At 35.9% G+C, this 16,412-nt stretch overlaps 1 protein-coding gene across 2 annotated transcripts; it reads left to right on the top strand.

The window, feature by feature from the left end:
* The first annotated feature begins 6 nt into the window (after positions 1-6).
* On the top strand, positions 7-15,298 carry LOC115987344 (AUGMIN subunit 7). Of its 2 annotated transcripts, XM_031110871.1 has the most exons (10): positions 7-211; positions 368-453; positions 1,555-1,616; positions 4,331-4,422; positions 4,594-4,719; positions 5,979-6,069; positions 8,473-8,580; positions 8,916-9,014; positions 14,821-14,893; positions 14,959-15,298. In XM_031110871.1, the coding sequence occupies exons 1-10, from the start codon at positions 78-80 to the stop codon at positions 14,991-14,993; spliced, it is 906 nt and encodes a 301-aa protein (XP_030966731.1). In that variant the 5' UTR covers positions 7-77; the 3' UTR covers positions 14,994-15,298. The 2 variants fall into 2 exon arrangements, with proteins under 2 accessions (XP_030966731.1, XP_030966730.1); XM_031110870.1 differs by having other exon boundaries at positions 14,821-15,298.
* Positions 15,299-16,412: the final 1,114 nt, after the last annotated feature.

Below are 16,412 nucleotides of genomic sequence, written 5' to 3'. Positions count from 1 at the left end.
ATTGTTTTCTCATTCAAAAAATATACAAATAAAACGAGAGAGAAAAGGAAAGGAAGAGAGTGTGTGTGTTGGGGAAAATGGCAGCAAGGCAAATGGAAGACATACAGAGAAAGCTGGCGATGCTGAATTACCCAAGAGCCAATGCTCCTGCTCAGTCTCTCCTCTTTGCCGGCATGGAACGCTACGCTCTTCTCGAGTGGCTCTTCTTCCGGTCTCCTCCATCTCTCTCTCTCTCTTCTTTTCTTTTAGATCTCTATCTATCTTTTTTTGCTGAATCGATTTGCTGCAAAATCATCAAATTCTGAATCCATTCTTTCTGTCTTTTACAAAATGAAAATGGGTTTTTTGTATTCTTGATGAATTGCAGGCTATTGGGTGATAAATCACCTTTCTCTCAACAAAGTACACAAGGGGACGCCATGGATCGTGATGAAGAGACTTCTCGCATCCAATGTAACCCCTCTTTTCTCATTCATTATGATTCGGGTTTTGAATAAATCTAGGCACACGCCCAATTTCGCCACATAACATGCTCAAGTGGTTGACTGTGAGTGAGTGGTGGACACTTTTTACATGTCTGACACTTTTCACACGGACCCACCATTTATTTTTTCGTTATTTAAAATTGACTATTTTAGCAGGTTGTGAAATTGGGTGTGTAGGTAGGATTGTTGTTCTGTTTTATCTGAAAGGAAAATGTTGAGAGTTTGTGTTTGTTTTAGTTAGTTACAAAAAACTTTTGCTAGTTGAGGAACTGAATTTTACTACAGACCCATATTTGATTTATATATGCTTTTGGAAGATCAGTGTTGTAGCTTTCTTGGGAGGGGAAGTTTTACATGGTCATCAAAGGAAAATGTTTTTTTTTTTTGGAGCTGCTAATATTCATATATGACATAGTTTGCATTAAATGCTGAAACATAGAGAAAGATTTGATTTTTGGTTCTATCATGAGGCATTACTAGGGATCAGCACTCCCGCCCACCCTCCAATTTTATTTTATTTTATTTTATTTTATTTTATTATTATTTTTTTTTTCTTTTTTAGGGTTAGGTCACCTACCAATTACCTTTTGTAGACTCCACAAAAGTGGGAGTTTTGTGGATTGAGTACAACCTTTTTTCTATTATGAGGCATTAGGTGGTTATAATTACATGCAATTTCTTGGTAAAATTATTTGGGTTTGTAAATTGCCTAGGGAAGTTGCTTTCTTTATTTGGATAGCCACCTTGAGATTTTTTTTTTGGATAACTTGCGTAAAAGGTCATCCTAGTGGACTGGCATGTGTAAGTGTGGTGGTGAGATGGTTAATTACTTGTTAGTTCTCTGCTTAATTGCCAGTGAGTTATGGGATGGCCCTTTGTTTTTGCGATTTTTGGTGTTCAATGAGTTATGCCTCAAAAAGTGGTTGAGGTGTATTCCATTTGAAGAAGTCCTTTTGGTAGGCATAGGAGCAGTGTATTTGGAAAGTGGCCCCACTTTGCCTTATGTTGACTGCTTCAGCTTATTTTACCTATTTTTATAATTATAAATGGTGACTTTCTGTTTTTGCAGATTTGGCAGAGATCGCAAAGTTTCTAGGCATTACGACTACCATAGATACAGAAGCCATCCAAGTTAGTTGTTCAGTTCCTTCTATGTGTATTAGTATTTTGGTTAATTATTGTGGTGGCATTGCATAATGCAATAGGGAAATGCATTTTGTAGGTGGCAATTTTTCTTCTCTTTTTTACTTAAACGGTATAGAGTGAATTTGTTTTTCTTCATACAATATGGTATTATTAATATTTGTTCAGAAGGGACTTATCAAAAAATATTTTTTCAGAAGGGATAGTCATTGTTGGTTGCCTTTGAAGGACAAAATTCAGTTTGGCTAGCTTTTCTTTTGGGAGCTTATTTTCTTAATGTTGAGATAATGGCTTTAAGGAAATAAGCTAGCTTGTTTGCTTAAAGCTATTTTCTTCTTCACCTTTAAACAAATAAACTTCCAAAATAAAAGCTAGTCAAACACAAAAACTTAGTTTCTTATCAGATATTTATATAAGAAAGAGTCTCTTGGTTAGTTAATCTTGCTGCCCTATTTTGTCTTTTTGATAGGTAGTTAATCTTTCTAATAAAATCATGAATTGGCCTAGTTATGATGGTTTGTTGGTCTTGTGGATGGTTGTCTTGACAATAATTCTTTTAGGGATTGCATTAGGTAGGAATTGTGATAGGTTTCTTCTGCGTCAGGTGATGAGCTCCTTGAAGAATTTGTGTTATTTGAAACTTTTCAGTTTTACAACAAAGTTGATTGTAACCTGTTTTATGTTTTGAAACACTTAAAAAAAATTGTTTTATGGCTTGTTAACTCTTGCAAAACCTGGATTCTAAGGAAGATTTCGCATCTTTCTTCTAGTGTGCATCTTTTTTTCGGGGGTGGTGTGGGGGAGATTTTAGTATCCACTTTCTTCCTCTGGTGGTTAATTGTTTTTTCTTAGTTTGTAATCAAGGAGAGTCCTCTAGAACCAGTTTACACAAGAGCAACTCACCAGCACTAAAACATGCGTTTACTCAGACAAACCAATTTTTTTCCTGTGATTTGAAGCAAAGAGCTAAATCACACAATGTTGTTTGCCAAAGCAACCCCTCAGCCAAAAACAGGGAAGAAATAGCTAGACTTGCCTTGTTTGAAAATGAACTGAATCAACCTTCTCATATTAGGAGAGGTATTGAATACTGTTCTAGTTTGTGATCTGGGAGAGTTCTTTAGAACCAGTGATGTAGGAAAAATTGCAGAATTTGTCTATTTCTAGTTGTGGTGGATTTAGGGTTTTCATTTGAAAGAGGAGGAGCTTGATTTGGGGTTATTAGGAGGAAGGAAAAAAAACAGAGTTTTTCCTACATCACTGGTTGTGGTGGATTTAGGGTTTTCATTTGAAAGAGGAGCTTGATTTGGGATTATAAGGAAGAAGGGAAAAAAGACAAATCTATGGTGCTCATTAGCACAAGATAGAAAAGAAGTATAGAGAGAAGAGTGAGGGAGAAAAGAACTCATGAAGTCCAACATGCCTCTGTGCTATACTTTATTTATTAATCAACACCACCTATTTATAATATATATAAATATATATATATATATATATATCATTCTTGTACTAGTAGTATTAGGATTCCCAAGTTTGACTAGTAAACTAAAAACCTAATAAAGTAATATATAAAAGACCAACTTGGACGCAAAACTATATAAACCCATGATACTTATGCTTTGTTTGTTTCGATAGATAATGTTTTCTAGAAAATGAGTCGTTTTCCAAAGAACGTTTTCTGGAAAACAGACTTGTTTCCTATGTTTGTTTGCAACATTGATTTTGGATTTGGTCCTCACTTCAATAAGGCTAGTGCCTTTTTGGTGCCTCATGTCTCTGGTAGAAGGCCTTGGTGCTGTAAGTCACCTTTTGTCCTTTGACTACCTTGCTATGTCCCATCACTTTGTGGGTCCGTGCAGGGTCTATGGGTAGTGCAATAGCTCATGGGGTGACAGTGAGCCTTGCTGAAGTTGAAATACCTGAACAAGCTTTATTCTCATAGTAATTTAGGGTGGTTATGCTTTTAATGCTTGTCCAATGAATGTTTGTCTTACTGGTAGTGATTTGAAGTTGGGAATATTTGTAGTGTATCTGAGTAATAAGGAGTTTGGATGTCAGATTACAATATTCTTAGTTTTTCAAAAATGGAATGCCTGCAAAGTGGGTGGAAGATAGCTCAAGATTGTACAAGGCTAGGTCAACAATGCTATGGAAGTTAGACAACCAAAATTGGATTTTATTTTGGAGAAACCAAATTGAAATCCATATAATGCTGGCGTATCCTAAATTTTTAACAAAATTTTCTATTTCTTTTTGCAAAAAATGCGGGGGAGCTGTGAAAAGATATAAGCTTCTAATGCCAAGCCTTCTTGGAAACAAATTTTATTATTTTTTCTTTTCATTTCTTTCGATAAGTAAACTTTGTCCCCAAAAGGCTAGTGACCAAGCCTTCATGGAAACAATAAATGTGGAACATATTTATGTTGGCATATTCATGGAAAATTAAGTTTGCAGTAGAAGATAGACTAGATGATATTAGAGAAAAAGGATTAGAAAAATTATGATTCAAAAGATTTGGATCAGACTGCATAGTGCATCTAGGTGAGATTCTAATCTTCTTCTTAATACATAAGAAGAACCAAATGTGTGGATCATATGTTTTATTAGAGTATCATGAACTGTAGATTATATTTGAATGTGCCAAACCTTGTTGTCATGTGAATTTCCTCAATTTTTTTGCTAAATACATTTTCCTCTTTCAGGGACGAGGAAGCTATGAGGACCGCACTGAAATGCTTCGTCTTATTGTAGATCTTGTGGAGGCAAGCATCTATGCTGATAATCCAGAATGGAGGTTGTGATGATTCTGACTTTAATGTTTGGTTGACAACTAAGTTTTCATGTTTGGCGAAGATCAATCATGGTTCATAAAACTATCAGTAACTTGTATAATAAATGCATAATATTTGCTATCTGATTTCTCAAATTTCTTTGAACCTGAAATCTGGTTTGCGTTCTATTTCAGCATTGATGAGCAGATAGCAAAGGATATACAACTTATAGATTCTATTGCAGAAAAACAAGCTCAAATATTCTCTGAAGAGTGCAAGTTGTTCCCTGCAGATGTTCAAATTCAATCAATATATCCACTGTAAGAATGTTCTTATCCCATCTTTGTTTCCATTTCCCCCCTAAAGATCTACTTATTGAAGTGTATAAAACCATAGCATCATAAATGAACTTTAAAAATTTTCCTTTCCTATATAAACCATTTTCCTATATAAACCAGAAAATCCCAGATTCTCTCAGTTTCAGAACTTTCCTTTTGGTTACTTATGTATTGCTCCTGTACATACAGCACGTAATACTTTCTGTTACAAAGAAACATGAAGAATGATTTTGGAACAAATTCAAGTTCTTAACTATCAAAGAATGATGTCAACTATGTATCATTGCTACTTGGGGAAGTCTATTTTAAGTTTCAGATGGCTTGTGTGTCTTGTCACTACTAAAAAATGTCATGAATTTTATAAGAAAATGCATTGATGATGGCTTACATGTGTTATAATAGATATACCATTTGAAATTTGGAATATTCTAGACATGGAGTTGGCAATGACAAATGTTGATGGTAAATTAGGGCTCTCTTGGGTTCATTTAGGACTTGGCAAGTTTAAGAACATAGATTTTTGTTTGGGTGGGGGGAGAGAGATTCTTTTGGAAATTGCTGAAATATTATCACAAGCATGCCCTTAGAGAATCACCACCACTACTATGTATTGCCTCTGCTATTACTACTTTTATTGCTCTTGCTACTACAACTTCTCCTGCTATTTCCTTTTTATTTTCTTTCGATAATTATTTTTAAATTTTTTTAAAAGTTTTGCTGTTTCTTTTATTTTACATATAGAATTTTCTTTATTACGTGGCAACATGAAGCCTGCTTCACCATTTTCTTTAAATTGTGCAATATTAGCAAAAAATGAAAATAAAAATTCCTTGTATCTTAGGGTCTGTTTGGATACCATTTATTTTGCTGAAACTGAAAACTTATTGTTGAAAGTACTGTAGATAAAGGTAAAAGTTAGTTGAAATAGTATAGTTGGGCTTATGAATAATACCAAAAAGTGCATGAACAGTACCGTGGGACCCACCATTTTTTCAGCAAAACGCAAAAATTTTTCATCCCCAATGCAATCCAAACGCAAGCTTATTTATTCAAGTAAAGTGAATTTTGTTTTTTACATGTCATAGATCATTTAATTTTAGGCTTTTTATTTTATTTTTTTTTGGGGGGGGGGTGGGGAGGGTTTGAATTTATCTCTCTCTCTTTTCTTGGGAATTTCTTTTAGTGACTTTTTCCTTCAGATTTAGTAACATTCTGTTCCTATAATCGAAGTTCATTTGCAGGCCAGATGTTTCTGAGCTGGAGACTAAGCTTTCAGAACAATCTAAGATACTGTTGAATCTTCAACAGAAGGTTGATGATTTGGCATCAAAGGTTTTCTCTTCTCCTTAGCCCTAAATTGCCTTTCACAATTATTTTTGGGGAGCTTCTCGTGAATTTTTTCTACTAAGAAGATTTATACCTAGTCACTAAATTGATATCATCATTTCTATGTTAATATTTTGGAGTTGATGATTATAAAACATGGTTAAGAACCTGTTTGTTTTTAAGGCCTTTGATTCAAGGAATTTTTGCTTTTGTTGGCGCACTTCTTAGCTTTAGCCTTTCGGATTTATGGTTCTCCAACAATTTCTTGTTATTGTCTTATATCACTATTACAAAAAAGTAACGTCTGATCAAACATCTGTTCCTTAATATCTGATGGTTATAAAACAATTACTTAATACTATTAAATAAATACCACCCTCTGTGCTTTTAGTAATTTTCATCATGTTAAAGTGATTATCAAGTCAAATAATTTGAATGGCTTGGAAAAATTTAGTTTAGATTTTCTTCTTCTCCCACCTGTTTCTGGCATGGGAACTCCTTATATTAGGGTAAGGATATGTGTCCCTTAGATTCCTATTTTGGCAAATACTTTTTTTTTTGATAAGTAAAAAGAGAATATTATTAATAAAAGAGTAGCAAGAAAAACACAAAGGGTTCACGGTAGTGAACAAAGGAAAAGAGAAAAAAAGAACAAAAAAGACAGGAGCAACCCCTAATCTATTCTAATAGATGAAAGAAAATCTAAAAGGGTAGAACAATCTGAATAACCCCAACATCTAGATCAATAAAAGAGTGTCCGCTGGCAATACTCTAATAACTGAATCACAGTTTTCTCCTCATCCTCAAAAGACCGCTGATTTCGTTCAGTCCAAATAGTCCACATTAAACAACTAGGAACCAAATCCAAATATCAGAGCTATGCTTCCCAAGCCAATGATACCAGCAAAAAAATAAGCCCACAACCGAACCTGGGATGACCCATTCGATCCCAAACAACCGAAGCATATACATCCACAAAGAATGAGCTATCGGATAGAAAAGTAACAGGTGGTCCACAGATTCCGCGTTGCTACAGCACAAACAACAACGATTCGCCAAAGGGCGACCACAAAGCATAAGATTATCCAAAGTTAGAATCTGACCTTGGGCTGCAGTCCGCATAAAAAAAGCCATCCTTTTAGGAACCTTAACTTTCCAAGGGAAGGTGGAAGGATTTGCATTTCGAATCTTATGATAAAAGGACCAAATATCAAACTTCCCACTGCCATTAAGATCCCAACAAAGTCTGTCACACCCTCCACCCCTAGGAATTCGGGTTTGGACGAAATGAAGAAAGGAGTAGGAATCTGCCAACTCCCAATCATTGAATTCCCTCTGAAATCTTAAACCCTACACTTTGTCATTATCACCCATTGAAGGGCTTAACACCTCAGAAATACAAGCCTCCTTATTAGCTGAACACAAAAATAACTTAGGCTAAAGAATTTTGAAAGGAACATCCCCAGTCCACTTATCATGCCAAAACAGAATATGAGCACCATCCCCCACCGCGAAAAGAGAAATGCTTAGCGTAAGTTTCCCATCCTTCACTAATGCTCCGCCATAACCCATTCCATCCATGGAGTTTTCCAAAATTTTCTTGTTTAGATGAAAGAAATCCTAATTCATTCCTTCCACATTTTCTTATAGTTTATGGCACAAAATTTAGACATTTATTAATCTAAAGGTGTAAAGAATTCCTCTTCAAGTAGCATTAAAACCTCTATAGCTTTTTGTAATTCAATTGAAGCATATGTTTTAAGGTTTGAGTTGATGACGGCAGCAAGTGGCTTCTCTTTCTCCCCTTGGGTTGGATTTTACCATCTCAGAATTTAGTTTGTGTTTTGCCATTTTTTGTTTTCATTTCAGGGCATTTCTCTTGTATGTTCTCCATGTAGAAGAACTGTGCCCTTTTGTGCATTTAGTAATTTCTGTTAGCTAAAAAAAAGAAAAGAAAAGAAAAGAATATTTGGGGAGTATTACTTGTTTTTTGATAAGTTTGATGATAATTGTTACTTGTAATTAATAAATTATTTTTGAAATCTTGAGATAATTCTTTACTGATAACAAGTTTATGTTCCCTTGGGTCGTAGCACAAGTCTGAGAGGGGTAGGCTTTGGTTGTAGTACAGCATAGGATTGGATCTTGGCCTGAGGGAATAAGATAAAATTGAGTCAAGATGTTTTTACTTTGGTCTTTCTCCCTTTGACTTTGAGCATTCAATATATTATTTATTACCAACTTCTTATCTTTCTGATGCATTCTGATCCACTCTGTTTCTGACAATGTGTAATTTTGACTTTGTTTGCTATTTTTTCTATGTACTCTGAGATTTGTCTGGTATTTATGTATGGTTTGTGCTTCTTCCTTTTGTCTGATTCTGATAAATTTTTTGCCTTGTGCATTCAGCATGCTTACAACCCAGATGAGGAATATGCAGGGGTGGAATCCCAATTGCGGGCACATTTGGAATCTTTTCTAGAAACTGCAAGATCATTCAATATGATTTACACCAAGGTCTGGCATGCTCTTCCTCTCATTAACATCTCGCTTTTCTATTTTATTTGTACCAACCAGCAAAGAGTAGTTGTGCTATTATATACTTGTGATTCTTTTTTCTAAATTGCACACTTACATATATGATTTGGCTTTTACCATTTGTTGCAGCCTCATTTTAGTTGAAAAGGTTCTAAGATTAAAATCTATTGAACTTCTGCAATCCCATGGAAATTGTTGACGTTTATTCTTGATACTTAGGAATCATCCCATCAAACTATCTTGTTATGCTAGTATGTGTACATTCACATACTGTACTGCAGTTATTGAATATATATGTCTTTGTTTTTTTGTAGGAAATTCGGCCCTGGACACACATGATGGAGGTACCACAGCTCCATGGGTTTGGCCCTGCTGCAAATCGCTTATTGGAGGCATACAAGATGCTTTTGAAGGTATCTAACTGCTAATCTATTGATGTGTTTTATCTTTGATTATATGCTTTTCCTTTCATACGGTTTTGATAAATTTATATGCAAAAAACCATTTATATGCTTAATTATCTCATTATGTGGATTCTTTGAGGTTCCTTTCAGATTAGAGTCATTAGACTAAGACTTAAATAAGCCCCCAGCTGAAATGCTGATGGCAATTTACTTTACCAATATGGTATACTTTATATAGTATGATACTTGTATATTTTGATATTAACATATTTGGATATATGATAATGCAATTGCTGATTGCATCTTTCCTGAGTTTTTCATTTCCCTTATTATACGTATCTATGAAGTTAATATGTCCTAGTTTCTCATCTCTTCCGTAACTGTTTCTATTATTACTTTGTGTTTGCCTATTGATGTGATGTATGCACTACTAAGCATTCACTCAATCAACAACTTCACCTCTTAGTTTCTGATCCCCTTTTCATTTTTTTAAAAATCTTTTTCCTTTCCATGTGTGTGCACACAAGTGCATCCTGTGAGGTGGGGGAAAATATACCCTGCTGCGGGTATATGTTTCCCCTCTCTCACAGCTGGTGGGTCCCACCAACTGTGAGAGAGGAGAAGCATATACCTGATGCAGGGTGTACCTTCTCGTGAGGTGGGGTCTGCTTGGATCCCTTGTGATGCATGCAAGCATTCCCTGGTCTTTCCGTCTAAAACCCATTCACCTATCTGCTCTCCCTCCTTCCCTGTCTTTCTCTATAAAACTTTTTGTGAAATACATAGAGATAAGTATACAGATCTAGCAGTTTGTGAATCTATCACACATTCAGGGTCTCCCGACATTGGGGGGTAACATAAGGTTACAAGGCTGTTGATTGAGGCAAAGTGTCAATTATGCTTTTATCTTGGATACAAGTTTTATGACGAAATTACATCTTAGATTGAAGAGGAGATTGTGGAATATATGCTTTATACGAGCTCTCAATGATTGGGAATTACAATATATGGATTAATTGTTTGATACTTTGTATGCTATTGTCCCAAGAGAAGAGGGTCCTGATTGTTTGACCTGGAGATTGGCTAACAAGTCAATTTAATGTTTGCTCTAAATAAGGTTCTATTGGAGTGTGTTTTCATTGGAATACCGCGGAGTAATAAAGCTCCTTGAAGGGTGGCCTTTTTTGTATGGACATCTGTGTGTGTAATTTTGACTTGTAACAATCCAACAAAGGGAGGCATAAAGCCATAACTCAGGTTGACTGGAATTGCATGTGTAGATGTAATGGCGAGAATGTGGATCATTTATTAGTGCATAGTGATATAGCTTTGAAACTTTCACGACCTGAGACTCAATACGGTGAAATCTCTAGGTCTGACTAGCCCAAAATCACATCAATCGCACAAAGCAACTAAACTTAGTTTAGTCTATGATCATATAGAGAAAAAAATTATTTTTTGATAAGTAATGAAAGATATATTAAATATGTGAAAAAAAACTTAATATCTCAATTATGACTATCTAAGATTTAGTTGTAAGAAGTTCAAAGCAGTTCAAATAACAAATTTATTAAAGTATCAGAATTCAAATGATCCGAAGTTCCTTGCTCATGATAGAATTGAATAATGTTGGAAAGGTACCAAATGTCATGGTGGCCCTCAGTCTCATAATCAAATAGAATTCTAATGATTATGGAGGTTAGATGGCTCAAGAACAAGTAGATTTTAGTATATCAAGGAGCCACCTCAAAGTTCAGAATGTCATACCTGATGGGTACAAAGTTCACATATGCAGTACATATTCTAGCATATGGAAGAATGCGCAATAAGTTCACAGGGTGAGGTTATTCAGAATTCTGATTATCCAGCTTGAAAATGGTACATATATCCTTACCACTAATTAGGGAAAGTTCTAAAGTTCATATATGCCCATCACCATGTTGGATGAGGTCCAAAGTTCACATAGCCAAATTCCCACATATCTTTATCAAGTGGGTCCAAAACAGGGGTGGAGCCAGGAATTTTTGTTTGGGTGACCGAGTTATGGTATAGACTCATTAGTCAAGACCTGCATGCATGTGCTTGCGTGTGCGCGCACACATATATATTTAAAATTTTGGACCCGAGGGGGGGGGGGGGGGCACCATAAGGTAGCTCTGTCCCTGGTCCAAGACACATTCTATTTGCTAGGGTTTCAAATGAAATACTCACCATCAATTTAGATGAGGCCAAAGTTTATAATTATATCACAAGATGTGTAGACTACAAATTTGATAACAAGAAATATATTTAAGATGCCCAAGACCAGGTTTGTGGGATTTAGGATGTACCACATTTAGCTCTTGACTAGATAACGAAGGATAAGTGAATTTATTCAACTATGAGTCCAAAACATAAGGGAAATCAGCTTAGCCAATATATTCAATGGACTGAAGTTCAAATCTGGTTTATTTCACATATATGTTCACTTCATTCAAACTCGAATTCCTAGGGGTGAAGGTAGTGACAGACTTTTTTGGTGTCTTAATGGAAGTGGGAAGTTTGATGTTCAGTCTTTTTTTCATAAGATTTGAAATGTAACTCTTCCTACTTTCCCTTGGAAGGGCATTTGGAAAGTAAAAGTTCTTAGAAGGGTGGCATTCTTTATGTGGACAGCAGCTCATGGTCAGATCCTTATTTTGGATAATCTTATGCTCCGTGGCTGCATTTTGGCAAATTGTTGTTATATGTGTTGCTGTAACGAGGAATCTGTGGATCTCTTGTTGATTTCTTGTCCGGTTGCTCATTTTCTGTGGATGTATATGCTTCGGCTGTTTGGGATTGATTGGGTCATGCCAGGTTCCGTTGCAGACTTATTTTTCTGTTGGTAACATTGGCTTGGGAAACATAATTCTGATATTTGGAACCTGGTTCTGGGTTGTTTAATGTGTAATATTTGGACTGAATGGAATCGGCGTACTTTTGAGGATATGGGGAAATCTTTGGATTAGTTGTTGGAGTTATGCAGACGGACCCTTTTTGATTGGTCTCGGTGTTGGGGCCTCTCAGATTGTTCTACTATCATGGATTTTCTTTTGTCTCTTAGTATAGCTTAGTGTTTGTTTGCTTATTTTTACGTCTTTTTTCTACTTGTTCACCATCGTGAACCTTGTGTTTTTTCATGCTTATCATTTTTCAATAAAACTTTTTTTTACCTATAAAAAAAAAATGTCTCCATGTAAGTGCTGGGAAGTAGCATAACAGTACCAAAACTAGAACAGGACAGCAAGAACCCACAGTGGAACAGCAACTAGAAATAAGTATTAACATGTGTAAAATCGAAACTGCCTTTTCTATGGAGATAACCCAGCATGTTGGAACTGAATTAGGCCAGAACATGATGCTGCAAAATAGTGCCAGCAATGGATTGAAGAGTTCAAACATGATTTCAGCATACACCTCATGATTTGAGTAAAATAAATTCATATACTTGAAAATCAAATCTGAGAAACAAATTAAGAATCAAACGATCAAGTATGGAACTATGGGTTTCATCAAAGGTTATCACCAGCAACCATAATTCATACAAAGCTGTAACCAACCAACTTGATTTTGGCATTAAGGATGAAGTTCAAATCTGAAACACCAGGAACATACTTAACAGATTGAGAACTAAGGCAGCAAACTAAGAGAGGAAGGTAAATATTTCTGGAACAGAGAAGTAACTCCTCAAGAAATAGGAGCAAGACTTGGCCAAGGGAAGAAAAATCATGGAATCATCACTTACCTGAAACCGAAACTAGAATCTGTATAACTTGAATAGGTTCTTCCTTGCAACAGTGCTGTCTCCCCTTTCTTTTGAGTTTCTGCTCAAGTGAAACTCTCTCATTTGATTGAGAAGAATCTAGATTTTTAACGAAGAGGGGTAGTCACTAGTCAATGCTAGGAGGTGCAGTGTCTAAAAATTACAAAGTGATCTCAGGTTTCTGCCAAACTGTGACAAGCCCCATATTTTTTCAAAATGCTTACAACTGCACTCTTATTTACCTGCAGTCAGTGCTGGTGCCATGTTTAAAAATAACAAAGTGATCCTCAGGATTCTACAAGTAAATGGCATCTTTTATTTTAATACCATTTACTTAAGATAACCTAAATCCTCCGGATCCAATGAAAATAACCTAAAATCCAAATTCTTAAAGAATAAAAAGTTAGTTTTTGCTAATGAGGCTCAACTGGCACTTCATTCTTCCATAATAATGAAATGAAAGGTGAGCTTGTGGGTTCAAGACCCAATGGGTGTGTGCAACTTACCTATAAAAAAAGTTTGTTTAACCTTGAAAAACAAAAATCGAAATTTTAGATCCCACCCTAAAATTTGATTTTTTTTTTTTTAATATTCTGATGATATATGCACAATCCAAGAAGCTTAATCAATATTTGGCTCATAAACCCCTGTGAAAGGCCTGCTTAAAACCAGTACACACTCAGAATTTGCATGAAAGGGAGAAGTTTTCCACAACTTTGTCAACTCTCTCTACAATTCTTTTATCCCACATCATCAGTATACCACTTGACGCCCCAGCAGATCCCAAAAATGGCCAATCTACCAGCTGACAATTCCATAAACCTTTGATCATGGTGTTGGTTTATGCAAAGGGGCAGTCCTTTTAGATTTGAAAATATTTGGTGAAAATTGAGGGGTTTACCCACAAGGTGAGATGTGGTGGAATTCCTATCATGTTCATGGCTTGCCTAGTTTTGTCCTGGTGAACAAATTGAAAGCACTAAAATCGGATCTAAAGCAGTGGAATAAGAATTTACTAATGTGGAGAAGGGTTGTAGCTCTAAAGTTTGGGGAAGAATGGGGGGATGGACTTCCAAGCTAGATAGAGGGGTACATGGTTTGAGGTAGGAGTGGGGGATAGAGTGAAGCTTTGGACAGATCAATGGTGTGGGGATTCTCCACTTCAATTGACCTATCCGGGTGTGTATGGGATTGCTTCCAATAAAGAGGCATCAGTGGCCTCCTCTCTTGAATAGTTGGGGACAGAGTATCAGAGAAGTTGGGATGTTCACTTCATTCGGAGACCAAATGACTGGGAGATGGGTGGTGTGGATGAATTTTTCCGTACTTTGGGTTCTAATTTACCTCATACTGAGAATGGAGATCGTATGCAATGGAAGTTGACGGAGAATGGGGATTTCGATATCCAATCGTTTTATAATAAGTTAAGAAGTCCCTTGCCCATTATCTTTCCTTGGAAAGGTGTTTGGAAGGTGAAGGCTCCTCTGCGTGTTTCTTTCTTTGTATGGATTGCTATATGGGATAAGATCCTTATAGGTGATAATTTGAGGGGTAGAGGAAGGGATTTTGTTGATTGGTGCATTATGTGTTGTTGTAGTGGGGAGACGGTAGATCATTTGCTACTTCATTGTGGTAATTATTGAGCTAAAATCTTTGTTTATGAAATCTCTATTTGAGTGGTCTCGGTGCTTTGGAGTTAGTGTTAGCCATTCACTTGTAGATACTCTATGTATTTTACTATAAAGTATATTATTCAATGAAGCATTATTACTTATCAAAGAGTGTTTTTCTGTTTACAAGAGTTTTATGTACATAAAATCTCGTCTTTATGAGTAAAAGTACTATTTATCAAAAACAGAATTGCATTATATCTAAATTCTTTTCAAATTTAGGCTTAATCATAACAGTTTACATCAATGTCAATCTTGTACTTAGGTAGTTTTTTGTCATGGACTTCTTTGAAGAAATATTTTTGCTTCTGAAGCAACTGTCATAATCACTAATTTGGATATTGTTCTGCATTGGTTACAGTTCCTAGGGAACTTGAGGAATCTTAGAGACTCCCATGCAGCTCTCGCTGTTGGATCATCTGAAACAATTGCTGGTGAGCCCTCTTCTGTAACGAGAATAATCTCTGAGTGCGAGTCTGCATTAACATTCTTAAATCAGGACCTTGGAATTCTCTCGGCTTCCATTGCTCGTGAGGAAGGTGAAGACGTGAATTTAGGATGAAATTATTACTCATGTAGTGTTGATTAGATGCAGTGTCTTCCAATTCTTTGGAGACATTTTGAAAAATGTATTAGTTTTTCTAGTATGAATGACTTGAATGTATGGAGAGTTGATGTTGGCTGTGTTATAGTAATTCATTTTAGATCTAAGGCATGTTGATGTAGTATTTGATAGGTGTGTCACCATCACCTATTGTCATACATATATATAATGGGAGGATTTATTTATTTTTGATTGCTAAGTAATGAAAGGATGAGTACATTAGATTTTTGTGTTAGTTCCAAGTTCACCTCATCGAAATGAGTACTCTAACCACAAAAGGAGTGTTGATGTTGGGCTTGGGGTATCTATATATCTGACCGGTAGCTGGTGACAATTTTAGCTGAACCCTAAAGCCAAATGAAGCTAGTTGTCCAGGTAATGTCCAAGGGAAAAGGCGTGAAATATATATATATATATATATATATATATTTTATAACATGCACACATGGATAAATTAAGATAGGATTGCATCCATCAACGTCGGTGCATGAGTTGGCTAGAAATTAAAAGGTAAAAAAAAAAAAAGGAAAAAGGAAAAAGTAATGGTTGTATTCGAGTTGTATATACCTTGTCATCCCCTCTTTGTGGATTTGTACATTATGAAAAAGAAAAAAGATTTCATTGTGAGAGCATTCTCATCAAAGAATGCAAATATTTTAGCATTTGACATCTCAAAATCCTACTTTATTTACTTTAATATACCACTTTACAATACACTCAACATCAAAAGTTTTATATTTTTTACCATTTTATTAAAATATTATTTATTTATTATTTTTTAAATCTTTTTAATTCTCAATCTATCTCTTCCTCTCTCTTTCTTTATGTATTTGTCTTCTCTCAAACCCATTGCAAAACCCACCCTCTTGTTACTGCCTACACTCATTGCTACCAGCCACCACTGCCACACTCATTGCCATAGCCACCACCACCCACAACCTCAACCCTCAACCACCAAAATCACAAACAAAAACAAACCCAAACCCAAAACCAAACCATAAAACTCATATCCACCCACCATCAACCACCACCGATCCACCACAAACCATACCCATCCAAAACCAAATCACAAACCCACCAAAATATGCCCAAATTAGAACCCCTGTACAAATCCACAACCTGTAAATGGGAACCCAAGGCGTGAGAGAGAGATAATCATAGATCTGAACTAGTGAGGGCGAGTGGGCAATGTTAGCGATGGAGGTGAATTAGAGACACAGGTGACTTGGCAATGTTGCGGCCAAAGAGTAGAGAGATCGAGTGATTGAGAGTAGAGAGATCGAACTTGAGAGATGGAGGCGAAGATGAGCTAGCGATGTTGCAGACGAAGAGCTGTTATTGATCGGCGA

The sequence above is a fragment of the Quercus lobata genome, chromosome 4, assembly GCF_001633185.2.
Source record: "Quercus lobata isolate SW786 chromosome 4, ValleyOak3.0 Primary Assembly, whole genome shotgun sequence".
Taxonomy (NCBI): Eukaryota; Viridiplantae; Streptophyta; class Magnoliopsida; order Fagales; family Fagaceae; genus Quercus; species Quercus lobata.
Note: the sequence above shows the minus strand (reverse complement) of the source record. Positions and strands in the feature narration are given on the sequence as shown.